This window comes from Salmo salar, chromosome ssa06 (assembly GCF_905237065.1).
Source record: "Salmo salar chromosome ssa06, Ssal_v3.1, whole genome shotgun sequence".
Taxonomy (NCBI): domain Eukaryota; kingdom Metazoa; phylum Chordata; class Actinopteri; order Salmoniformes; family Salmonidae; genus Salmo; species Salmo salar.
In genome coordinates, this window is record NC_059447.1 from 39,261,035 (window position 1) to 39,287,490 (window position 26,456).

A 26,456-nucleotide genomic window follows, 5' to 3' on the forward strand; every position below is an offset into this window, starting at 1 on the left:
TGTGACATAGACGCTTGCTTTGAAAATGGCTGTGTGATTATTTTTGGCAGGGTACTCTCCTAACATAATCTAATATTTTGCTTTCGCTGTAAAGCCTTTTTGAAATCGGACAATGTGGTTAGATTAACGAGAGTCTTGTCTTTAAAATGGTGTAAAATAGTCATATGTTTGAGAAATTGAAGTTATAGCATTTTTTAGGTATTTGTATTTCGCGCTACCATTGGATATTGGTGAGGCGCTAGTGGAACGTCTGTCCTCAACAGGTTTAACAAGAAATTTGTGGAGTGGTTGAAAAACGAGTTTTAATGACTCCAACATAAGTGTATGTAAACTTCCGACTTCAACTGTATATAAACTATAGAAAATATATATATGCACATCCAACTTATCAGGTGCAGGACAGAAGAACATATCAAAGACAAAGGAATGTGCGCAACTCTGGTATGCTCCCATGGTGATTTAAATCAGATGCACAATAAAGACAAAGTTTCAATCAGAGTTGGATCTTCGTCAGATTGACCCCAGTTGCGGACATTCCATTTTCTTGCATATATGAACTACACATTGACACATCCAGCCCAAAACAGGAGGTTTAAAAAAATACTTACGCAGTGGCCAAAGTTCCGAAACATCTCTTTAGTCGTTTATTTTACATGAGTGCAAAATGTGTCAAGCAACCAAATAAACCAGGATTCAGTAATAGACACTATAGTTACACTACATCTCAGTGATCACATTATACCCAACTCTACATCTGTTTCTGCTTTCCCAGTAAGGCAGCAATAATTGGCACATGAAGGTATGGAAAAAGTGATTACACTGCACTTCATTTCCCTGACTTAAATGCAGTTCAAAATGATAGAGGGACACCATCTACCCTATCACAATTTCCCACAAACAAAATATATTATATATTTTCTAATGACATGAAACCAACTTAAATATCATGAAATATCAAACTGATCTGCAGAAATCACTGAAAACACATTGTTAATACTACATAGCTTATATACAATATAGCAATTTATCAAACTTTGTCATTAAGCTAAACATAACAGCAGACATGTCTTAAAAATTAGAACATTGAGCCCAAATTACACTACATAATTCAACATTTAAACCAATCAAACAATTGCTGTACAAATGTTATCTTCAGTGAGTTGAAAGGAACAATAACAGGAACATCAGAAACTATAAAGGTTCTACTCAAACTATTTACAATACTGCAAATGTTTTTTTTTAGGGTTAACATTGTAGAGCTCTGCTGAATTATACACTCTAATCCATGCTGAGAAAATTCACGAGAATACCACAACCCTCCAAGTTTGTGGGAGTCGGCCTTATCCTCCAATTTGTCTGTGGCATGTTAGATACAAAGGATTTCAAAGCGCCAAAGTCTAGAGTTTGAAGTTCCTACTCCAAAGTCAGTTGTGTCTTTGAAAAAAATAATTCAGTTCGTCAGGAGACCCAACAGAGGACTGCTGAGCAAATACTTCAAACACGCAAATGCAAGAAATGGTCCTTGAAGTGTCAGAGCCAGCCATGACAGGCACGATTCCTGGGTTCCCTCCTGAAGTCGTACATTAATCAGCTCCTATTTGAAACTCACATGAATCAGAGAGAGCGGAGTACATACTTCAGCGGCCAGAGAAGAGCTCAGTCACTGCTACGATAGAGACCGAATCAGGATCAGAGAAATTACCTAAATAAAAATTGCATCACTACCTGCCTTGTCTGATACGGTTCAGCAGACAGTCTATTTTCCCATAGTATCATGACTAGCAAGGCAGAAACAAAAATCATCTCATCACATAAGGTTATTCAAATCTTCATTCTGTCCCCTTCTTGATCGTACCGGCAGGAATTAGTCATTAAATTAACTGTCCAGTGAAAATCTCACTTTTAAAAGTTCATCATCTGTTAACTCGTACCCAAATAATGTTGTGGTGAAAGCATCAGTTGGAGAAAAACACTTCAGAAACCTCACCTCAAACTTGTATTTCAAACAGACCGCTTAAAACATGCTTGCCATTTCCTCATAGAGGATGATGTCATCCTCCTCAGCTATCTACTCGCATTAATATTTTTACCTCACCATTCTATTGTTGGGGTACGCTGACACCATTCCAACAGAGAAAAACTGCATACTTAAACATTTTTGGAAGGAAAACTTTCCCAAATGTTGTAATTAATTATATATAGATCATATTTCATAGAAATCTGGAAACACTGGACAGTTACTTTAAAACCAGGACTAAAGTAAAGAGTTCATCTTAAAAAAATAAAATGAAAGAAGATGAAAATGAACCACACGGATGGATGCCAGGTCTGACAGTGGGATATGCGGTGCCAGTGTTGTCCTGGGTGTGGTGAGGAAACAAAGACATGGATACTCGTGGTGGTGGGCGGCTCCTTAGAATTCGTCATCAGAGATAATCAGCAGGACTTTGTCAGATTTCTTGGAGCTCTTGCTGCTGCCACCTGTGCCTGCCTTGCCGTTGTTCTGGCTGGGCTGTACCACCTCCTGGGTGGACTGCTGGGTGTACTGCTGGTAGGCTGGGGAGAAGTTGTGGATGGCATCCTGGACCATGTCCCCAGGGTTCATCGTCTCCTTCAGACCACTGGAGATGCTCTGCATGGGGGCGATGTTGTCTAGAAGAATATAAGACACATTTTGACATGGTCATTTAACTTGTTTATAGGACATAACTTTGATCTGAATATCAAACCACAGAAAATACAAGATACAACATGAGAAATACAAGAGTAGTTACGCTTATGCAAATTAAATTCATGCATTTTTAAAGACAAGGTGCTGACAGAGACTCATTAGGAAAAACTCCCTAGTCCAGAACCACAGTTGATACAAATCTCACTAATGCAAATTAATTGGTTTTAAGCCTGTACTCAGTCCTTGTGCCCAGTGTTCCACCACATGAGAACCTCTTGTTAGTGTTCCTCTATTCTCAGTGTTGATGGATGAGAGCATAGAGAGAGATGACAGGGAGTCTGCAGCAATTCAGTGGGAGTGAGGAAGATGCTTCCTCTCCTCTGTCTACCTTCCCAGTCACTTCCCCGGCTGAGCTCCTCCAGCTGTGGGCCAGGCTGATACTTGACCCTATAATACCAGGATGTCTCATCCAACGCCCCGGGAGTGGTCCGGTACAGACAGAACCAACGCAGCCTTCTGTTTCAGGGTCAGCGACAGTGCAGTCTAGGCCAGGTCTCTGGAGGGAAGGCGGCACGGCGGAGGGTTCCGCTGTGCTTCAGGGTCAGAGTCGTGGTTAGGCATGCTCTCCTGAGCTTTTCCATCACAGCTGGCCTGTTTTGCAACTAGGGCTGGGGCTGGCCTCAGTCAGGGTTGGAGGAGGACAGCCTGGAGGTATATAAACCTCCCAAACCTCCACAGACACTGAAAACACCTTTACACATGGATGACCTTCTGACACTTCCCAGCACAGGGAGGGTTGGATGGGGCTGTGACTCTACAACGCTCAGCAGCTATATCAAAAGGCTAGACTAGTCTTAATGGGAATCCTTCTGGTTCAGGTAATGTTTATGCAGTCCAGTCACATACTATAGCACTGAATTATGACCTTTGAATTGATGCTTTGGTAAGAAAGAACAACTCCGTGGGGCATATAAGAAATGTATCCCCAACACCATGCATCCCTTTGAGAGGGAAAATTTACTTTCAAAACCATACTTTTGGAAACTCCTCAGTGAATAGTTTGGCTTCAGCTGCATTTCATTTACAAGTTTAGACCACAATAAAAATCTAATTTGCTGCTTAACTTTCTGCAGCTACATTATCATTAGTTAAATGAATATCAAATATAGCAAATGAATAATACATTTTGTGCACGAGCATGAACGCCGAACATGGGAGACATCCTCAATTCATTTTGATCACTCGGCAAGATGAAGAGAAAACTTTTACCAGTCAAATGAAATGGATATGGTAACACTTCACACTTAATCAGCATTTAGCGATTCCGTTTCTTTCTGCATGTCTGTCTCCTATAGCCCAAGGCCTCAGCAGGATTGCTGTTGCAGGAGGGAACGAGCCGAGATGATTGATATCTTCGCAGAAGTCTTTTCCCTTGGTCTCCATTTGTCTTCTGCTCGTGAAAGGTATTGACATCAGAGTGGTACCGCTAGTTCCTGCGATTAAGCGTATTGAGGCTATGAAATGCTCTTTCTATAGTGTGCTGGGCTAGCAACTTTCCTGTGAGCCATGAGTAATGATGAACACCCTGAAGACCGTTCCTCTGCTGACCTCAAGCCTGCCTGGTTCACACTGGCATTTACTCTCTGATGTGTTTCCCATTCCATGTTTACAGCCAGGGAATGGGACTGAAACTGCATTGTCACAGGTAACTTCCAAAAATAAAGGAAACACTTGAGTTAATGGGGGATACAAAGTATATTAAAAGCAGTTGCTTCCACACAGGTGTGGTTCCTGAGATAAGTTATTAATTAACATCTCATTATTTTGTCTACCATGGCTCGGTGACTTTGAAAAAGGGGTCTCAAAGGAGCGTAAAGGGTTTAAAGTGTGTGGGGTCACTATATCGCCTACCCAATTGAACACTTAAGGGAAATTCTGCAGCAGACATATGGTGAGCCATATGTCTGGAACATCGAATTGCAAAGAAATCACAGTATCAAATCACAATACATACAGAATCGTGAGAATTGCAATACATATCGTATCCGCACCCAAGTAGGTTGATAATATCGTATCTGCCAATTTCCAGCCCTCTAAATGACCACTTCATCAGCTCCCAACAGATACAGTTCAAGTCGGAAGTTTACATACACCTTAGCCAAATACATTTAAAAACTCAGTTTTTCACAATTCCTGATATTTAATCCTAGTAACAATTCCCTGTCTTAGGTCAGTTAGCATCACCACTTTATTTTAAGAATGTGAAATGTCAGAATAATAGCAGAGATAATGATTTATTTCAGCTTTTATTTCTTTCATCACATTCCCAGTGGGTCAGAAGTTTACATACACTCAATTAGTATTTGGTAGCATTGCCTTTAAATTGTTTAACTTGGGTCAAACGCTTCAGGTAACCTTCCACAAGCTTCCCACAATAAGTTTGGCCCATTCCTCCTGACAGAGCTGGTGTAACTGAGTCAGGTTTGTAGGCCTCCTTGCTCGCACACATTTTTCACTTCTGCAAACAAAATTTCTATCGGATTGAGGTCAGGGCTTTGTGATGGCCACGCCAATACCTTGACTTTGTTGTCCTTAAGCCATTTTGCCACAACTTTGGAAGTATGCTTGGGGTCATTGTCCATTTGGAAGACCCATTTGCGACCAAGCTTTAACTTCCTGACTGATGTCTTGAGATGTTGCTTCAATATATCCACATTATTTTTACTTCCTCATGATGCCATCTATTTTGTGAAGTGCACCAGTCCCTCCTGCAGCAAAGCACCCCTACAACATGATGCTGCCACCCCCGTGCTTCACGGTTGGGATTGTGTTCTTCGGCTTGCAAGCCTCCCCCTTTTTCCTCCAAACATAACGATGGTCATTATGGCCAAACAGTTCTATTTTGGTTTCATCAGACCAGAGGACCTTTCTCCAAAAAGTACGATCTTTGTCCCCATGTGCAGTTGCAAACCGTATGGCTTTTTTGTGGCGGTTTTGGAGCAGTGGCTTCTTCCTTGCTGAGCGGCCTTTCAGGTTATGTCGATATAGGACTCGTTTTACTGTGGATATAAATACTTTTGCACCCATTTCCTCCAGCATCTTCACAAGGTCCTTTGCGGTTGTTCTGGGATTGATTTGCACTTTTCGCACCAAAGTATGTACATCTCTAGGAGAAAGAATGCGTTGATTTTCCCATGATGTCATGCAAAGAGGCACTGAGTTTGAAGGTAGGCCTTGAAATACATCCACAGGTACACCTCCAATTGACTCAAATTATGCCAATTAGCCTATCAGAATCTTCTAAAGCCATGCCATCATTTTCTGGAATTTTCCAAGCTGTTTAAAGGCACAGTCAACATAGTGTTTGTAAACTCCTGACCCACTGGATTTGATACAGTGAAATAATCTGTCTGTAAACAATTGTTGGAAAAATTACTTGTGTCATGCACAAAGAAGATGTCCTAACCGACTTGCCAAAACTATAGTTTGTTAACAAGAAATTTGTGGAGTGGTTGAAAAAAACGGGTTTTAATGACTCCAACCTAAGTGCATGTAAACTTCCGACTTCAACTGTACCTCCCCTCTCTTTGGACGTGTAGAAGTGCAGTTACCGTGTGTCCCTGGAAGTTCGTTCTTCTTCTCCTGGTACACGGTGCAGGTGAAGGCGTAGCGCAGGGCGATAGCAGCGAAGAACATCTCGATGCAGGTGATGAAGTTCTGCCAGCCTGCTGCCACTGTGCCGGCCCCCACCTCCTGGCCGTCGATAAACAGGGCGTTAGGGATGACCCCACAGCGCTCCAGGATGGCCAGCACCATACCTAAACAACAAAAGACAACACCTTCATGTGCTACTCCAGTCTAATGTATCAATTACAATGTATTTTGTAGACTTTTCCAACCCCATCGGGGTTTGAATCTGTTGATATTAAGTCAAGGTAAGTAAAGGGACCAACGCACCCTGCCAGAAGGACAGGAAGATGACAGATTTGATGGTGAGGAATTTGAGCACGGGTTCATAAGGCCTCAGCAGGTCACTGGTAGCGAAGAAGAAGAGGAAGAGAGCGTACAGGGCCAGGCTGACAGAGATGTTGTAGATGATGGTGATGTAGAGGTATCCTCCATTCACACTGCAGAGGGGAACAGGATCAATACAGACGTGTTAGTGGGGATCTTTGTACATTCACTTTCTGAATTTCCATCCAAATTGATGTATTACTCAATACTCGTATTGTAAATATCAATGTCTAATACTTTCATGTGAAATGTAAAAAGCAAAAACACACACTGAGTAGTGCAAGCATGTGAAGTGAAGTTGAATGGGTGAAATGGAATGGAATGAAAGGTTGTGCTCACTTAAAGTCTCCATCATGATATTTGCCAAAGGCCTGCAGGAGGATGGTGATGACGGCCATGATGGGTTTGACGACACAGAACTGAAGAGTGGCCTGCATGACATCAATACAGGATGGGACATGCATTGAACACAGACACAAAACAAGGAACAATGCAGGTGCCAACTACTTGGTGCTGTTTATTGGGTTTGAAAGGTAGCCAACTGTACTGTACGTCTTCAAACACTGAGTAATCTATAAAATGAATGAACATTTTGTGGAAATTGTGTGTCTATCAATTTGCAATGTATGATATACTATGTTAAAAAAATGCATGTATTGACATTATGCCAAAACAATGTACTGTCTGAAGTAATGTTAAAGTACACTAAGGGACATGGGATTGAGTTTCAAGGGTCAGTAGTTTTCCTTACTGGGGCCACCTGCAGACCTTTAAATGGGAAATGATATAGCAACTTTAGGACAGGCCGGTGCTTTTGGATTAGACGTCCTCCTCTTGAAACCCGGAGTAATCTCTAAATGCAGTTATTGATCCCATTCCCTCCAACTTGTCGTCTCACAGAGCCAGAGCAGATATATTTCTATCCCTTCCAACTCTGCTACCAGAGGGAAGAGAACAGCAAGGTTGTGCTTTGAAACCAGCCAACATAGGAGTCCAGCCAGAACATGCCGAGTGTTAATCAGCTCCCTTTTCTGGACGTCTATTGACTGTTCTGAGGACATACCTTTCAGATCCAATTGACATCAGGGTAAGACTCAGAGCACAGACTGCATCCCCAAGACACTATGGGGACAGTAAAGCTGACAGCTCATGTTATTTCTCTGTGCTTATTACAAAGCTGCTTTCACCTGTTCTCAGATTGCTTTTATTTTCCTTTTTAACCAGTCAACCTTATCCTCTAAAAAGTGGACAGCCAATTATAATGGCTGTCATTTCGCAATAGAGGCGCGATCTTGATAAAAAAGTTAAACGAGGTGACATTAAAATAACAAAATCACAATTTCCCATTTCCATATTTTCAGAGTGCTTTCATCACCCAAGCAAGGAGGGAGATGGAAACTCACCTGTTTACAGAATCTTAAAAAGCCAATAGAGTAGCTTATTCCACCTAAGCAGCAGGTACCATATATACAGCTCGACCTGGGAATGATAGAAAATGTGTGGTCACAACTGTATGCTGTGAATGTGTACCAGATTTAAAGACATTCTAGTGTCCAAAATACAAGACAGCACTATCCTTGAAGTCAGACTACCTTAAAACAAGATCAAGACGTTAATTCACGGAAATTACAGCCTGACCCTGGGTGACTGCAAGACTTGCAATACAAACTGAAAATCCCCAACATTTTGGGTGGGTTGTTTGAAAGCTACTTGCATAGAGTGTAGTATGAGACCATGGTATGGGGGATGGGACTGGGAGCACTCACTCAATGGACTTCCCTCGGATCTCGGACATGATGGCACTCTCTCCCCCGAGGTACTCAAAGGACAGGCTTAGGAAGTTGTAAATCACAAATGCTGTCATGGAGAGAAGGGACAAAGTCACTCACATACATTCCTGTACATTATGACACCACAGCCACTGCTAGCTAGCCAACTTTACCAACTAGCAGTACTGTAGAAACTAAATACATTACAACGGAACGATTTGATTAGTGTAATGTTAGCTAGCTACATTTACATTTACATAGTTGTCTACGTATCAAAGATAAAAGACAAAGGTAAACGCAGCCACTGCTAGCTAGCCAACTCTAGCAGCTAGCAGTACTGTATCATTTTTAGTCAATAAGATTTTTGCAACGTAAGCTTAACTTTCTGAACTTTCGAGTTGTGTAGTCCACTTGTGTAGCTAGCAGGACTGACTTTGTGTTAGCTAGTCAACGTTTAATCACTTCTGCGTTATGAAAGGAACTAGACACGGACACGAATGATCCATTGGTAGTTGGTTGTAACCAAGTATTGGTGCTAACCGTGTGCTATTGGATGCTAGCATGCTAGTTAGCTACGGCGTCATAGGACACGGTGCACTGGGTGGGTTTCACGGAAGAATACTCTACCAAGTTATCTAGCTGAATAAACTAAGTTTGAGCCTATTCCTGGAAACATTGAACCACTGTAGTTTACATCAATTATAATTTCTATAGTGGAAGTTGGAAAAGTTATATTTGAGTGTTTCAGTGAATGGTTAGTGAGGGAGGCCCTGCTCTCTCGCTTCCCCAGTTGTTTAGTTAATTTTCATTCCAATCTCCTTTGCATTAGCGTAGCCTCTCCTGTAGCCTGTCAACTATGTGTCTGTCTAGCCCTGTTCTCTCCTCTCTGCACAGACCACACAAACGCTTCACACCGCATGGCCGCTGCCACTCTAACCTAGTGGTCCCAGCGCGCACGACCCACGTGGAATTCCAGGTCTCCGGCAGCCTCTGGAACTGCCGGTCTGCGGCCAACAAGGCAGAGTTCATCTCAGCCTATGCTACCCTCCAGTCCCTCGACTTCTTGGCGCTGACGGAAACATGGATTACCACAGAAAACACTGCTACTCCTACTGCTCTCTCGTCTGACCACGTGTTCTCGCATACACCGAGAGCATCTGGTCAGCGGGGTGGTGGCACTGGAATCCTCATCTCTCCCAAGTGGACATTCTCTCTTTCTCACCTGACCCATCTGTCCATCTCCTCCTTTGAATTCCATGCTGTCACAGTCACTAGCCCATTCAAGCTTAACATCCTTATCATTTATCGCCCTCCAGGTTCCCTTGGAGAGTTCATCAATGAGCTTGACGCCTTGATAAGTTCCTTTCCTGAGGATGGCTCACCCCTCACAATTGTGGGTGACTTTAACCTCCCTACGTCTACCTTTGACTCATTTCTCTCTGCCTCCTTTCCACTCCTCTCCTCTTTTGACCTCACCCTCTCACCGTCCCCCCTACTCACAAGGCAGGCAATACGCTTGACCTCATCTTTACTAGATGCTGTTCTTCTAGTAATCTCACTGCAACTCCCCTCCAAGTCTCCGACCACTACCTTGTATCCTTTTCCCTCTCGCTCTCCTCCAACACTACTCACTCTGCCCCTACTCAGATGGTATTGCGCCGTCGCAACCTTCACTCTCTCTCTCCTGCTACTCTCTCCTCTTCCATCCTATCATCTCTTCCCTCTGCTCAATCCTTCTCCAACCAATCTCCTGATTCTGCCTCCTCAACCCTCCTCTCCTCCCTTTCTGCATCCTTTGACTCTCTATGTCCCCTAACCTACCGGCCGGCTCGGTCCTCCCCTCCTGCTCCGTGGCTTGACGACTCATTGCGAGCTCACAGAACAGAGCTCCGGGCAGCCGAGCGGAAATGGAGGAAAACTAGCCTCCCTGCAGACCTGGCATCTTTTCACTCCCTCCTCTCCACATTTTCTTCCTCTGTTTCTGCTGCTAAAGCCACTTTCTACCACTCTAAATTCCAAGCATCTGCCTCTAACCCTAGGAAGCTCTTTGCCACCTTCTCCTCCCTCCTGAATCCTCCTCCCCCCTCCTCCCTATCTGCGGATGACTTTGTCAACCATTTTGAAAAGAAGGTTGACGACATCCGATCCTCGTTTGTTAAGTCAAACGACACCGCTGGTCCTGCTCACATTGCCCTACCCTATGCTTTGACCTCTTTCTCCCCTCTCTCTCCAGATGAAATCTTGCGACTTGTGACGGCCGGCCGCCCAACAACCTGCCCGCTTGACCCTATCCCCTCCTCTCGTCTCCAGACCATTTCCGGAGACCTTCTCCCTTACCTCACCTCGCTCATCAACTCATCCTTGACCGCTGGCTACGTCCCTTCCGTCTTCAAGAGAGCGAGAGTTGCACCCCTTCTCAAAAACCCTACACTCGATCCCTCCGATATCAACAACTACAGACCAGTATCCCTTCTTTCTTTTCTCTCCAAAACTCTTGAGCGTGCCGTCCTTGGCCAGCTCTCTTGCTATCTCTCTCAGAATGACCTTCTTGATCCAAATCAGTCAGGCTTCAAGACTGGTCATTCAACTGAGACTGCTCTTCTCTGTGTCACGGAGGCTCTCCGCACTGCTAAAGCTAACTCTCTCGCCTCTGCTCTCATCCTTCTAGGCCTATCTGCTGCCTTTGATACTGTGAACCATCAGATCCTCCTCTCCACCCTCTCCGAGTTGGGCATCTCCGGCGCGGCTCACTCTTGGATTGCGTCCTACCTGACAGGTCGCTCCTACCAGGTGGCGTGGCGAGAATCCGTCTCCGCACCACGTGCTCTCACCACTGGTGTCCCCCAGGGCTCAGTTCTAGGCCCTCTCCTATTCTCGCTATACACCAAGTCACTTGGCTCTGTCATATCCTCACATGGTCTCTCCTATCATTGCTACGGAGACAACACAAAATTAATCCTCTCCTTTCCCCCTTCTGATAACCAGGTGGCGAATCGCATCTCTGCATGTCTGGCAGACATATCAGTGTGGATGACGGATCACCACCTCAAGCTGAACCTTGACAAGACGGAGCTGCTCTTCCTCCCGGGGAAGGACTGCCCGTTCCATGATCTCGCCATCACGGTTGACAACTCCATTGTGTCCTCCTCCCAGAGTGCTAAGAGCCTTGGCGTGACCCTGGACAACACCCTGTCGTTCTCCGCTAGCATCAAGGCGGTGACCCGATCCTGTAGGTTCATGCTCCACAACATTCGCAGAGTACGACCCTGCCTCACACAGGAAGCGGCGCAGGTCCTAATCCAGGCACTTGTCATCTCCCGTCTGGATTACTGCAACTCGCTGTTGGCGGGGCTCCCTGCCTGTGCCATTAAACCCCTACAACTCATCCAGAACGCCGCAGCCCGTCTGGTGTTCAACCTTACCAAGTTCTCTCACGTCACCCCGCTCCTCCGCACACTCCACTGGCTTCCAGTTGAAGCTCGCATCTGCTACAAGACCATGGTGCTTGCCTACGGAGTTGTGAGGGGAACGGCACCTCCGTACCTTCAGGCTCTGATCAGTCCCTACACCCAAAGAAGGGCACTGCGTTCATCCACCTCTGGCCTGTTCGCCTCCGTACCTCTGCGGAAGCACAGTTCCCGCTCAGCCCAGTCAAAACTGTTCGCTGCTCTGGCACCCCAATGGTGGAAAAAGCGCTCTCACGACGCCAGGACAGCGGAGTCAATCACCACCTTCCGGAGACACCTGAAACCCCAGCTCTTTAAGGAATACCTGGGATAGGATTAAGTAATCCTTCTAACCCCCCCCCCCCAAAAAAACGATATAGATGTACTATTGTAAAGTGGTTGTTCCACTGGATATCATAAGGTGAATGCACCAATTTGTAAGTCGCTCTGGATAAGAGCGTCTGCTAAATGACGTAAATGTAAATGTAAATGATGGAATGTTGTTTACAACACTGATACTAGGTTTTGCAAGTGGGGTAATTTTCAAAAACAATAATTCAACGTCACGGGTCAGTCCGTTTGAAGATGGAATCCGTAGTAGGGGGAAACAGCACCACTGGCCGCTCTACCACCATGTTTATTGTTTTTGTTGCTGAGCTGAGGAGCGTCGTGCAGCATGGTAAAACATTTTTGCAGTAGATATTGTGCTCTACCGCGCGTGCAATGATGTTGTAATATCACAAACGGGTGTGGCTGTTTCACCATTAACTCTTTACACTCGTGGGAACTAGCCTACATGGATAGGGCTACATTTTTTTCAGAAGAAATATGAAATGCATAACCATGGTAGCAACTGAAAGGGAACAGTTTAGAGATAAAGGGGAAATTATTACACCAAAAGGTGAGGACACAACAGTTCACCTGACAAGACTGAATCCAAAACATTACACTGTTGATTTTATGTGCATTTTACATTTACTGTACTTTTCACCGCATCTGTTGATTACGAAATCTGAAAATACTCTTGATACATTCAGTAACATGATGAGAATATTCCTGGAAAATGTGGGGTAGGCGCAACATAAGAAAAAAAAAAGACAAGGGTTTGAGTGAGAGGTCCAAGTGGCTACACACCTCTCCAAAGTGTGCACAAGTAATTTCAATGCATTTTTATGACTCAAGGAGAGTCTTCCACTGTAAGGTGCTTTTCGCTCTCCTAGCTGTTCCATTGAGGAATTAGAGCAAGCATATTTTTAGTTGTTTTGAACACAAACCTGCTATCACTTAATTACTGTTGTCGTTTACGCAATTCAAAAACAGACCATTACAAATCACAATCTGGGTCAGGTGGGCATCATTTGAAAGCTTGTTCTATTGCCAACATGACTAGCTAAGTTATAAAATACGATCTTACAATTTCAGGCTTTCTCAATGCAATACAGGGAAACAGATCATTTTGGTGCACATAGAAAGGAGTCGTGACTGCATTCATGTACGTGTGCCACGGGGGAGATTTCTTCACGGTAGACAAACATAGGCTCATTCTGTTCACAATAACCCTGGGTATGTCATCATGTAACTGTACATTAAACATAGTGATCATAAACGTTGACACTGTATATGACATGAGTTTTATGATATGGAAATGTGAAGTGCACATTTGGACTCACGGGTGTTTGGCTTACTTGTATGACATCAAAGCGGTATTTATTATAATCCTCAATTTCTCATCTTTCAAAATACATAAGAGTTCTCTTAATTTACAGCACTTCCCTCACTCAGACAACAACAAAAATTGCTAAAGTCAACCAATTAGGGGGAGGGATGGGAGTGACATCTTGTCACGCGCGGTGCTCAAGTTCAGCACGGATGTCAGTCAGAACCCATACAGCACTGAAGTGCATCTTTAACATGTTACTGTACAGCCAATGCCTTCCAATTTAGCCGTTTATTGGTGCCCAAATCTGCCATTTCAACCCGTATACGGGTACGAGTGTAAAGGCTACCGATTCCAGCTAATCTCAGTAAATATTCATGTTCTGTCTGTAGAAATCATTCATGATAAACATGGATTTTAAAGATAATTTGTCAACCTGTGAGCATTCTGTGCTGCAGGTAATATTGTGGGCCAGATTGTGATGATAGCACTGTAGAGATCTTGCATCCTAATTTAGAAGCTGTGGAAACTGAAATTAGACTTTGGTGAGAGGGTTTCACTTAACAATAATCATATTTTTCACCAATCAATGTTTACCTCCCCACCGCTAAGAGGTTTAGGATGGTTCTCTGTCCTCCAAATCCTTCCTAAGCCTTGGATGCTATTTCAGGAGGGGTTTAAAAAAAAGCGAATTCAGGTTACACTCTCAAGTATCAGGGGCACAGAGTTTCACAGTGCTTTAGCCCTGGCCATGCTGACTCAATGCAATGCAGTTAACCTGCTTTCAGATGCTATTTTTAAAGAGCAATCTCCACCACCAATCATAAACGTGTCTCAAACACTAAATGAGTCTGGTCAATAATGTATGTGAAATACTAATAGTTTTGTCCATATATCAAATTACACAATTCTGCATGTGATTCACCTCTGATATTGTTAAAGTACTACAGTCCTTTCTTATTGCTTCGGTACATAATGACTATTAAAGAAAGGCTTTTCAGAGTAAAATTCATGAGACATTAATAATTTAATGTGAAGAATAGCTAATGAGGAAGATTAACATTTCCTTTGTGTTTTGAATTAAAAAACAACTCTTGACTAGTTTAGTTCGGATTAGAATGATCTCAACTAAAGTACATCCCTTTTCCACCTTTTGCAAAGAATAGAATACAAAAATCACTAAGCCTAAGAGGAAAAAAAGACAGGTCTGAAAGTCTACACGCCCTGGAAACAGAACAACATGAACAATAGGGCCTCTCTGCCCAAAGGGAAGAACTGACAGGTGAGGAAAAACAGGTTGGGCCAGTCCGTTTTAGCTTCAATCAACTCATAATAGGTCTACCGCCAGTCTAAATGTCATTACTGGCCAGACAGAACCCGCCCGGTGTCGGACTACTGCCGCCTGTACAGGTGCTTATAGAGTAAACCGCTGTCAGGGCGCTGGCTGAGATATGAGGCAACAGTGAAGGGGAGGAGAAGGGTGGGGTGGTTTGTTTACCGTACCTTCATAACAGTCTCGGACGGAGTCAAAGTAGACATAGTACTGGTCGTTGCTGATGAAGAGCAGGCTGAGCCAGGAGTCGAACGCATAGATTGGCACGATGAAAAGAATGCGAATGATGTAGCGCTGCTCGTTAGGGACTGTGTAGGACCTCAGGTGTGTGTAGATCTGGAAAACACAGAAACAAAACAAAAATTGTTATTTAAAAAAACAAGAGCACTGACTAGGCAAAAATGCATTGAGGTATTCAAATCCCAGTTTCAGCCCCTAGACCAACCATTATGAATAATTGAGCTAAACCGGACGAGCAGTATTAGGGGGCCAGTGCTTCAGAGATGGGTTCTTATGAATAAACGGCACTTCCTTGGAACCCTCTCAAGGCACGATTTGGCTATCACACAGGGCCCAACAGGCTTTAGAAGGACAGCATTACAGCATTGACTAAAATATATATAAAAAAGGACCGTGTCTGTAGATTTGGGGTCGAGAGGTAAGAAAACGATAAAGGAGGGTAAAAATGAAAACCCAGAAAGATAACACTGCATAATTGGGGTAACAAGGTGAGCGGGATGAATTTTTGCTGATCAAGACAAAAGCTTGAATGAAAAGTGAATGTCTGTGTTATAGGATCAACTCCGCTAGAGATGTGTTACACTGACGTTTTTACACTTGGGAGGGAGAACAGAAAGAAGTAGAGGGGTGCACTGCTTCAAAACCTGTGTCTCAGACTGTTGAATTTGATTGAACTCTTCGACTTCACTGAATCATTTTAAAACATAATGCAGTATGTGAATGCTAAATGGTGTGCCATGACTCCCTATTCTAGGAACCAACATTTTTCAGAATTGGAGTCAAGGCCATGGGGTGAAGGAAAGTTCAGAGCATCCATTACATAATTCAAATCAAAATTAAATCAAATGTATTTATAAAGCCCTTCTTACATCAGCAGATGTCACAAAGTGCTTATACAGAAACCCAGCCTAAAAGCCCAAACAGCAAGCAATGCAGATGTAGAAGCACGGTGGCTAGGAATAACTCCCTAGAAAGGCCAGAACCTAGGAAGAAACCTAGAGAGGAACCAAGCTATGAGGAGTAATTAAGTTGTGAAGCACATAATCAACTACATATTTTCAGGGGCAAATGCCAAAGGAAACTAAAAGCTCATAATCTAGTGATGCATCGTATACAGTACACCAGCAATGGTCAGAGTTGAGTATTGCAGTTTGATCCATTTCAAGTGGTGCACCCTGGCATTTCTTGACTTCAGATCCACTCACACAGACTCATGCAACATGATTGAATGGCCATTAGAGGTGGCACATTAGAGGCTGGCCAGTGCCAGGGCGTGATGCATGTGGCTCTCCTGAGAAGTGAAGTGAAGCAGGCTGCAGACTGGCTGGTGGAAAGACTGCGGTCCTCCAGGCTCCATAATGCTGAGCTGACAGGTAGACAGACAGAGCTGTGCCCTGGGTAATGACTCTGCTCTAGCCTGACTCAATACCCTTCTGTCTTAGTTGAGCAGTAGCCCAAGTCCAACCCCCAGCTAATTTCAGTTAGTCTGTGAAAGGCGTATAACTCCACCTCATAACACTCCCCAGCCCGCCCCTGGCACTGACAGCTGTGACACACCAAACGTCCATGTTGGAATGAGAAAGTCTGTGGAGTGCCTCGCGTTTATACCAAGCAGTGTCCGTGAGAAAGTGAGAGGGGCGCGCACTGAGCATGACGGTTCTATACAGAACACCCAGACAGAATGAGAAAACCACACATCACACTGACTATAGTGTGATATCATGACCCTCCTCTCTCCCTGACAAGCTGCCCCGGGAAGTGGGAGGTCTGAACAGTGTAGTGTGTCAGAGAACATCAGTAACACTCCATAGCACTGTAACACCTGGTGCTTTGGACCACAGTGAGCAGACAGGGACATCTAAGGTCAGCATCGACCAGCATACGGTGTTAGCATGCAGATTGGGAGAGGAGGAGAACTCTCCAGAGACATTCTTACAGAGGAAAATCTGATGATACACCAGAATACTAAATAAAACCAATCCTGTCGGGAAGGCTGTTTTTAATCTCCCTGCATGCTTGCCTCATGCAACCCTGCAACTATCTCACGGGCCACATATGTTAATGTCTGGCCTGCTTCGATGGGGAATGGATGGGAAAACAAACTACTCCAGAACTAAACAGATGGGCGGAACGGGAGACTCCATAGAATGCCAAATTGACAAAAAAAATGTTGCGTGTCGTGAAAAAAACAAATCTAATTTAAAAACTCCTTTTATGAACAATTTCAATTTTATAAAGACATGTTAAATCTAGTAAAAAAGGGCATTCTTGCTATACCAGAGGTATGCCAACTTCTGCCTGATGTATTTTCAGTAATAAAGTATGAGCTGATGATAATGTGAAACGTATCAGAAATGTTGCAACCAGCGTATAGAAAAGGTCAGCACATGAACCCTGGGGACAATAACACCATCATATTCCTATCTAGAAATATGTGATCATCTAAATCTCCAACCAGAGCCAACACAGTGGGACTCCCTGGGGGCTTCCTGTCTATACAGCCGCTAAAGGTTGGATGGACCCATTCTCAGCAGCACTCAGGTTTATCGGTTCATCAGCACAATATGAGAAGAGACGGCTCGCTCCCCAATGCAGAGCAGCAGAAAACACACGGGGCCTCTGCTGATTGCCCTTCGCAAAACGTGATCCTCTCCTTTTATTGCGAAGCTGGAAATGTGCAGGTGTTGTCGAGGTCACCTCTCTGCTGATAATGCATGCCATTCAAATGTACACCCTCTCTGGAGTTGATGAAACCCCAGTCTGATGATAAGGATCACCATTGTCTCTACTGAAGGATTACAGCAAGAGACAGAGTAAATAGCAATAACTGAAGAAAAAAAAACACCCTTCAGTAAGCCTATACTGAATGTGAATATAATCATGGTTAGGCCTTACTATACTTGACTAAAGTTATATGACTGCTCTGCCCGGGCCATTTGATCGATGACAGCTCTGTTTGCATTGTGTCGTTATCAGTGGTAGTCACGGTCAACGGAAGTGCCCGCAAACAGCAACACTAATGGATCACCTAGTAACAATTAAGAAACAATGACACACTATGAACAGACCGTCACTTTACAGATAGGGGCCAATTAACTATCACACTCAGTCGTGCCTCTCAATGATGGAGAAAGTAGGTCTGGTCAACAATAGATACTGGATCAAATGTAGAAGTGAAAAACAAAAAGTATTGTCTGGCTGGAGTCTTTGCCCTCTGGTAAGGGTGTAGACAACCCACAACACCTACCTAGCTCCCATTACATATTTGCATTTGTTTGCCTAGAAGCTGAGTGATACTGACAACGCCTGGAGCCATGCTTTTTGTTTTCTAGATTCACATCAAAACAAGTACAGAGGCAGACAACTGATATAATGTAACCTACCTGATGGCAAGTGAGGAGCAGCGCTGACCAGACGAAGATCCCCGACAGAGCTTGAGCAGCGGTCGTATTCAAGAAGATATCGTGTGCCACAATAGTCCCATTCCCTGTTTGAATTATTGTCATGTTGGATATGTCTGACTTGTTAAGAATTGGAGATGCGAAACGCATCAGAGACTCATTTTGGGGGACTTCCGAGTCCATCGCCATCGCCTCTGCTGAGCTGTTCATCTGAAACAATAAAAAGTGTTGTTTCGGGTAAATGACGAAGCTTTAGGCCAGGGATCGACAACTAGCGGGCCCATTTTATCTTGAGTGGATAGTCAGGGGGCTGGAATATAATGACAAATAATTTCTAGACTTCAGATTGACCGCAAGAAGCCCAAACAGATACATTATTTGACTAAAACATAAATCATTTCAAACCTTGCTAACATTTGAAAATAATCACATACAGTTGAAGTCGGAAGTGTACATACACTTAGGTTGGAGTCATTAAAACTCGTTTTTCAACCAATCCACAAATTTCTTGTTAACAAACTATAGTTTTCGCAAGTTGGTTAGGACATATAGTTTGTGCATGACACAAGTAATTTTTCCAACAATTGTTTACAGACAGATTATTTAACTTATAATTCAGAGTATTACAATTCCAGTGGGTCAAAAGTTTACATACACTAAGTTGACTGCCTTTAAACAGCTTGGATAATTCTCGAAAATTATGTCATGGCTTTAGAAGCTTCTGACAAGCTAATTGACATCATTTGAGTCAATTGGAGGTGTACCTGTGGATGTATTTCAAGGCCTACCTTCAAACTCAGTGCCTCTTTGCTTGACATCATGGGAAAATCAAAAGAAATCAGCCAAGACCTCAGAAAAAATATTGTAGACCTCCACAAGTCTGGTTCATCCTTGGGAGCAATTTCCAAAGGCCTGAAAGAACCATGTTCAGCTGTACAAGCAATAGTACGCAAGTATAAACACCATGGGACCACACAGCCGTCATACCGCTCAGGAAGGAGACACGTTCTTTCTCCTTGAGATGAACGTACTTTGGTGCGAAAAGTGCAAATCAATCCCAGAAAAACAGCAATGGACCTTGCAACTGCACATGGTTTGCAACTGCACATGGGGACAAAGATTGTACTTTTTGGAGAAATGTCCTCTGGTCTGATGAAACCAAAATAGAACTGTTTGGCCATAATGACCATCGTTATGTTTGGAGGAAAAAGTGGGAGGCTTGCAAGAACACCACCCGAAGAACACCATCCCAACCGTGAAGCACGGGGGTGGCAGCATCATGTTGTGGGGGTGCTTTGCTGCAGGAGGGACTGCTACACTTCACAAAATAGATGGCATCATGAGGAAGTAAAATTATGTGGATATATTGAAGCAACATCTAAAGACATCAGTCAAGAAGTTAAAGCTTGGTCGCAAATGGGTCTTCCAAATGGACAATGACCCCAAGCATACTTCCAAAGTTGTGGCAAAATGGCTTAAAGACAACAAAGTCAAGGTATTGGAGTGGCCATCACAAAGCCCTGACCTCAATCCTATAGAACATTTGTGGGCAAAACTGAAAAAAACGTGTGCGAGTAAGGAGGCCTACAAACCTGACTCAGTTACACCAGCTCTGTCAGGAGAAATGGGCCAAAATTCACCCAACTTACTGTGGGAAGCATGTGGAAGGCTACCCCAAACATTTGACCCAAGTTAAACAATTTAAATGCAATGCTACCAAATACTAATTGAGTGCATGCAAACTTCTGACCCACTAGGAATGTGATGAAAGAAATACAAGCTGAAATAAATCACTCTCTACACTATTATTCTGACATTTCACATTCTTAAAATATAGTGGTGATCCTAACTGACCTAAGACCAGGAATTTTCACTTGGATTAAATGTCAGGAATTGTGAAAAACTGAGTTTAAATGTATTTGGCTAAGGTGTATGTAAACTTCCGACTTCAACTGTATATCACTTGGATCTGATTTGCGGGGTGTTTTTACAGTCTTATGTCCCATACTACACACACACACACACACACTTCCGACCCTCTCCTTTTTCCATTTTGTTACGTTACAGCCATATTCTAAAATGGATTAAAAGCACAAAAAAAATATTTAAAAAAAATAAGAATGTATGAAATGTATGCATTCACTACTGTAAGTCGCTCTGGATAAAAGCGTCTGCTAAATTACTAAAATGTAATGTAAAATGAAATAAATCAATCTACACACAAAACCCCATAAGGACAAAGCGAAAACTTTTTTTTTTTATGTTTGCAAATGTATTAAAAATTAAAAACTGAAATACCTTATTTAAGTGAGTATTCAGACCCTCTCCTATGAGACTAGAAATTGAACTCAAGTGCATCCTGATTCCATTGATCATCCTTGAAATGCTTCTACAACTTGATTGGAGTCCACCTGTGGTAAATTCAATTGATTGGACATGATTTGGAAAAAAGGCACACCTATCTATCTATATAAAATCCCACAGTTGACAGTGCATGTCAGAGCAATAACAAAGCCATGAGGTCGAAGGAATGTTCCGTAGAGTGCCGAGACAGGATTGTGTTGAGGCACAGATCTGGGGAAGGGTACCAAAATATTTCTGCAGCATTGAAGATCCCTAAGAACACAATGGCCTCCATCATTCTTAAATAGAAGAAGAGCTGGCCGCCGGCCAAACTGAGCAATCAGGGGAGAAAGGCCTTGGGGGAGAACCTTCCAGAAGGACAACCATCTCTGCAGCTCTCCACCAATCAGGCCTTTATGGTAGAGTAGCTAGATGGAAGCCACTCCTCAGTAAAAGGCACATGACAGCCCGTTTGGAGTTTGCCAAAAGGCACCTAAAGGCTCTCAGACCATGAGAAACAAGATTCTCTGGTTTGATGAAACCAAGATTGAACTCTTTGGCCTGAATGCCAAGCATCACATCTGGAGGAAACCTGGCACCAGGATCGAGGGAAAGATGAACAGAGAAAATTACAGTGAGATCCTTGATGAAAACCTGCTCCAGAGCGCTCAGGACCTGAGACTGGGGTGAAGATTTACCTACCAACAGGACAATAACCCTAAGTACACAGCCAAGACAACGCAGGAGTGGCTTCGGGACAAGTCTATGAATGTCCTTGAGTGGCCCAGCCAGAGCCCGGACTTGAACCCAATCTAACATCTCTGGAGAGACCTGAAAATAGCTGTGCAGCGACTCTCCCCATCTAACCTGACAGAGCTGGAGAGGATCTGCAGAGAAAAATGGGAGAAACTCCCCAAATACAGGTGTGCTAAGCTTGGAGTGTCATACCCAAGAAGACTTGCTGTAATTGCTGCCAAAATTGCTTAAACAAAGCACTGAGAAAACAGTCTGAATACTTATGTAAATGTGATTTATAATGCTTTGGCAATATGGGGTATTGTGTGTAGATTGATGAAGAAGAAAAAAACACTAATACATTTTAGAATAAAGCTGTAACACAAAAGAATATGGAAAAATGTGGAAAAGGTCAAGGGGTCTGAATACTTTCCGAATGTACAGTATGCATGTGTCTGTCTATCTATCTATCTATATCTATCTATATCTATATTTTATATTTGAGATTCTTCAAACAGCCACCCTTTACATTGATGACATCTTTGCACACTCTTGGCATTCTCTCAAACAGCTTCACCTGGAATGCTTTTCCAACAGTCTTGAAGGAGTTCCCACATATGCTGAGCACTTGTTGGCTGCTTTTCATTCACTCTGCGGTCCAACTCATCCCAAACCATCTCAATTGGGTTGAGGTCGGGTGCTTGTGGAGGCCAGGTCATGTGATGCAGCACTCCATCACTGTTCCTCTTGGTCAAATAGACCTTACACAGCCTTGATGTGTGTTGGGTCATTGTCCTGTTGAAAAACAAATGATAGTCCTACTAAGCCAAAACCAGATGGGACGGCGTACCACTGCAGAATGCTGTGGTAGCCATGCTGGTTAAGTGTGCCTTAAATTCTAAATAAATCACAGACAGTGTCACCAGAAAAGCACCCTCACACCACCTCCTCCATGCTTCACGGTGGGAACCACACATGTGGAAATCATTTGTTCACCTACTCTGTCTCTCACAAAGACACGGCGGTTGGAACCAAAAATCTCAAATTTGGACTCATCAGACCAAAGGACAGATTTCCAACGGTCTAATGTCCATTGCTCGTGTTACTTGGCCAAGCAAGTCTTTTCTTATTATTGGTGTCCATTAGTAGTGCTTTCTTTGCAGAAATTCGACCATGAAGGCCTGATTCATGCAGCCTCCTCTGAACAGTTGATGTTGAGATGTGTCTGTTACTTGAACTCTGGGAAGCATTTATTTGGGCTGCAATTTCTGAGGCTGGTAACTCTAATGAACTTATGCTCTGCAGCAGAGGTAACTCTGGGTCTTCCTTTCCTGTGGCGGTCCTCATGAGAGCCAGTTTCATCATATCGCTTTATGGTTTTTGCGACAGCACTTGAAGATTTTTTTTTCTCCAGATTGACTGACCTTCATGTCTTAAAGTAATGATGGACTGTTGTTTCTCTTTGCTTATTTGAGCTGTTCTTGCCATAATATGGACTTGGTCTTTTTCCAAATAGGGCTATCTTCTGTATACCACCCCTACCTTGTCACAACACAAATGATTGGCTCAAACGCATTAAGAAGGAAAGAAATTCCACAAATGAACGTTTAACAAGGCACACCTGTTAATTGAAATGCATTCCAGGTGACTACCCCATGAAGCTGGTTGAAACAATGCTAAGAGTTTGCAAAGCTGTCATCAAGGCAAAGGGTGGCTACTTTGAAGAATCTAAAACATATTTTGATTTGTTTAACACTTTTTTGGTTACTATATGATTCCATATGTGTTATTTCATAGTTTTAATGTCTTCACTATTATTCTACAATGTAATTTTTTTTTACAAAAAATGGAATGAGTGATATATATATATATATATATATATATATATATATATATATATATATATATATAAACAGAAATATAAATGCAACATGTAAAGTGTTGGCCCCATATTTCATGAGCTGAAATAAAAGAACCCAAAAAATGTCAATACACACAAAAAGCTTATTTCTCTAAAATTGTGTGCACATTTGTTTCCTTCCCTGTTAGTGAGCATTTCTCCTTTGCCAAGATAATCCATCCACCTGACAGTGTGGCATATCAAGAAGCTGATTAAACAGCAAGATAATTACACAGGTGCACCTTGTGCTGGGGACAATAAAAAGCCCCAAAATGTAGTTGTCACACAAAACAAGGCCACAGATGTCTCAAGTTGAGGGAGCGTGCAGTTGGCATGCTGACTGCAGAAATGTCCACTAGTGCTGTTGCCAGACAATGTAATGTTAATTTCTCTACCATAAGCCAACTCTAACATTGTCTTCGAGAATTTGGCCTCAGAAACGCAGAACACGTGTAACCACGCCAGCCCAGGACCTCCGAATCCTGCTTCTTCACCTGTGGATTTGTCAGGACAGCTGATGAAATTGTGGGTTTACATAACTGAAGAATTGATGCACAAACTGTCAAACTTTCTCAGGGAAGCTCACCTGCATGCTCATCGTCCTCACCAGGGTCTTGACCTGACTGCAGCTGGCAAATGCTCACCTTTGATGGCCACTGGCACGCCGGAGAAGTGTGCTCTTCACGGATGAATCCCGGTTTCAACTGTACCGGGCAGATGGCAAACGGCGTGTATGGCGTTGTGTGGGCGAGTGGTTTGCTGGTGTCAATGTTGTGAACAGAGTGCCCCATGGTGGCGGTGGGGTTTTGATACAGACAACGAACACAATTGCATTTTATCGATGGCAATTTGAATGCAAAGCGATACCGTGACAAGATCCTGAGGCCCATTGTCGTGCCATTCATCCGCCGCCATCACCTCATGTTTCAGCATGATAATTCACGGCCCCATGTCGCAAAGATCTGTACACAACTCCTGGAAGCTGAAAATGTCCCCAGTTCTTCTATGGCCTGCATACTCACCAGACATGTCACCCATTGAGCATGTTTGGGATGCTCTGAATGGGTGTGCACGACAGCGTGTTCCAGTTCCCGCCAATATCCAGCAACTTCGCACAGCCATTGAAGAGGAGTGGGACAACATTCCACAGGCCACAATCAATTCTATGCAAAGGAGATGTGTCACACTGTATGGTTTTCTGATCCATGCCCCTACCATTTTTTAAAGGTATCTGTGACCAATAGATTAGGGCCTAATGAATTTATTTCAACTGACTGATTTCCTTTTATAAACTGAAATTGTTGCATTTATATTTTTGTTCAGCGTAGACAGATAGAGCTCAGAAAACGTGGGGGGCCAAATAAATAATTTGGCCAGCAGGTCGCCAGTTGGGGAACCCTGCTCTAGGCGCAGTTGTGGAAAAAGTATGCGATTATCATACTTGAGTAAAAGTAAATATACCTCAATAAAAAATGACTCAAGTAAAAGTCACCCAGTAAAATACTACTTGAGTAAAAGTATAAAAGTATAAATCATTTCAAATTACTTCTATTTTAAGCAAACCAGAAGGCACCCCCCAAAACACTACTTAAATTGTACTTTAAAGTATTTTTACACCACTGTCTAGGCTACATACATATAGGAAAACATATTTTACATTTCCTAAACATTTGCATGACTGAATCAGGGCTGCTGGTTTATGAAAAAGCGCAGGTTCTATGAGCTGCGAACTTCTTAATAACGAAACAAAAACTATAAGATCACAACTCCAGTATAAAATACCATTAAAAACACTAGCAGATCAGCTCCATGTGATTTTAATTTGGGAACTCTGTTCCAAAATATTCCCACGCATAATAGAGATATATATTGAATTGTATACAAAATGTGGGCAAGGGTTGAAATGATTATGTTTTAGTCTTCTTGCGGTCTATTTGCTATCTACAAATGATTTGTAATTATGTTCCGGTGTTCTGGCAGAGGGGGGATTTTCGGCACAACACCCGCCCATGAACACCCGCTCAAGGAAAAAATCGTCCCGCGGCTGAATCTACAGTAGTTGATAATCCCTGTGATAGGCCTATGTGAATTATCAAGACAAAAACATCCACAGCTTTAATAATCTGTCTGAGAAACCTGTTGCATGGGCAAGTCATAGCCTACACACATTTTGTCCAAACAAATATTTGTAATGACTTAGTTATATGTAGGCTACATAGGTAAAATACTGAGGTTTACCTTAGCGGTCTGTAGACTCGATGGCCTTGACCTAACGTTACTGGTATATCCACATTGAGCGAAATAGACTTCAAATGGAACGGGGTAGGTGAAAATCGTGCCGTTTCTCAAAAATAAATTAGACTGGAACAATTAAGAAATAAAGACGATTTAGCTGATGTTATCGAATACCATTACCAGTGAGCTTGCTATGAGAAATGGCTTCCTTTCAAAAGGTACGAACGAAGGATTCAATACTTCCTTGTTGTGAAGACAGGTGTAATGCGAGTTCGAAGTCCACAGAGCCGGTGACTCAGTCAGTGTAGGTTATTCGAATAAAGGAGGATATGGGCCTATGTTTTAATTCATGTTCTAATAAAAGCGACACAGATAATACCGAATATATCCTCTTTGGACTGTTGTCCCTTCTCAATAAACTGCAACATCAAGGATTTATTCATTGCGCTGTTTCTGTTTCAAAACGTTTCGTCGCAACATAAACCGTTTTAAGCCAAAGGAAAAGGTTTTGCAACGAAAACGAGTTTCAATTGGACAAATTCAGATAGGTCCCTCCCAGTTTCGTTCCGTTCGCTCTGTTTGCTTCAGTTTGGTTCTTAAACGGTAAACGGTTTCCGTTACCAGACTAATGAATACACCCCAGGTAAACACCCAGGTGGAACATGGACGTAGACGCGGTCATCGTCATGTGACATAACCATAGGCCTAGTGG

General features: G+C 43.0%; 1 protein-coding gene across 1 annotated transcript; it reads right to left on the minus strand.

The window, feature by feature from the left end:
* Positions 1-616: 616 nt before the first annotated feature.
* On the minus strand, positions 617-26,253 carry LOC106607336 (transmembrane protein 184B). The gene is made up of 9 exons (XM_014204203.2): positions 25,748-26,253; positions 18,514-18,741; positions 15,061-15,226; positions 8,452-8,542; positions 8,089-8,164; positions 7,025-7,116; positions 6,629-6,798; positions 6,283-6,489; positions 617-2,652 (listed from the first exon to the last, which is right to left on the minus strand). Exons 2-9 carry the CDS (start codon positions 18,739-18,741, stop codon positions 2,414-2,416), a joined length of 1,269 nt encoding a protein of 422 aa, XP_014059678.1. The 5' UTR covers positions 25,748-26,253; the 3' UTR covers positions 617-2,413.
* Between the last annotated feature and the right edge of the window lie 203 nt (positions 26,254-26,456).

Excerpts from the sequence above, each read along its gene's own strand:
- LOC106607336 (XM_014204203.2), bottom strand. The coding sequence starts at position 18,741 with ATGAACAGCTCAGCAGAGGCGATGGCGATGGACTCGGAAGTCCCCCAA. Across the intron at positions 15,227-18,513 it reads TGCTCCTCACTTGCCATCAG|ATCTACACACACCTGAGGTC; the intron begins GTAGGTTACATT and ends TGTGTTTTCCAG. Across the intron at positions 6,799-7,024 it reads TATCATGATGGAGACTTTAA|TGTGAATGGAGGATACCTCT; the intron begins GTGAGCACAACC and ends TCCCCTCTGCAG.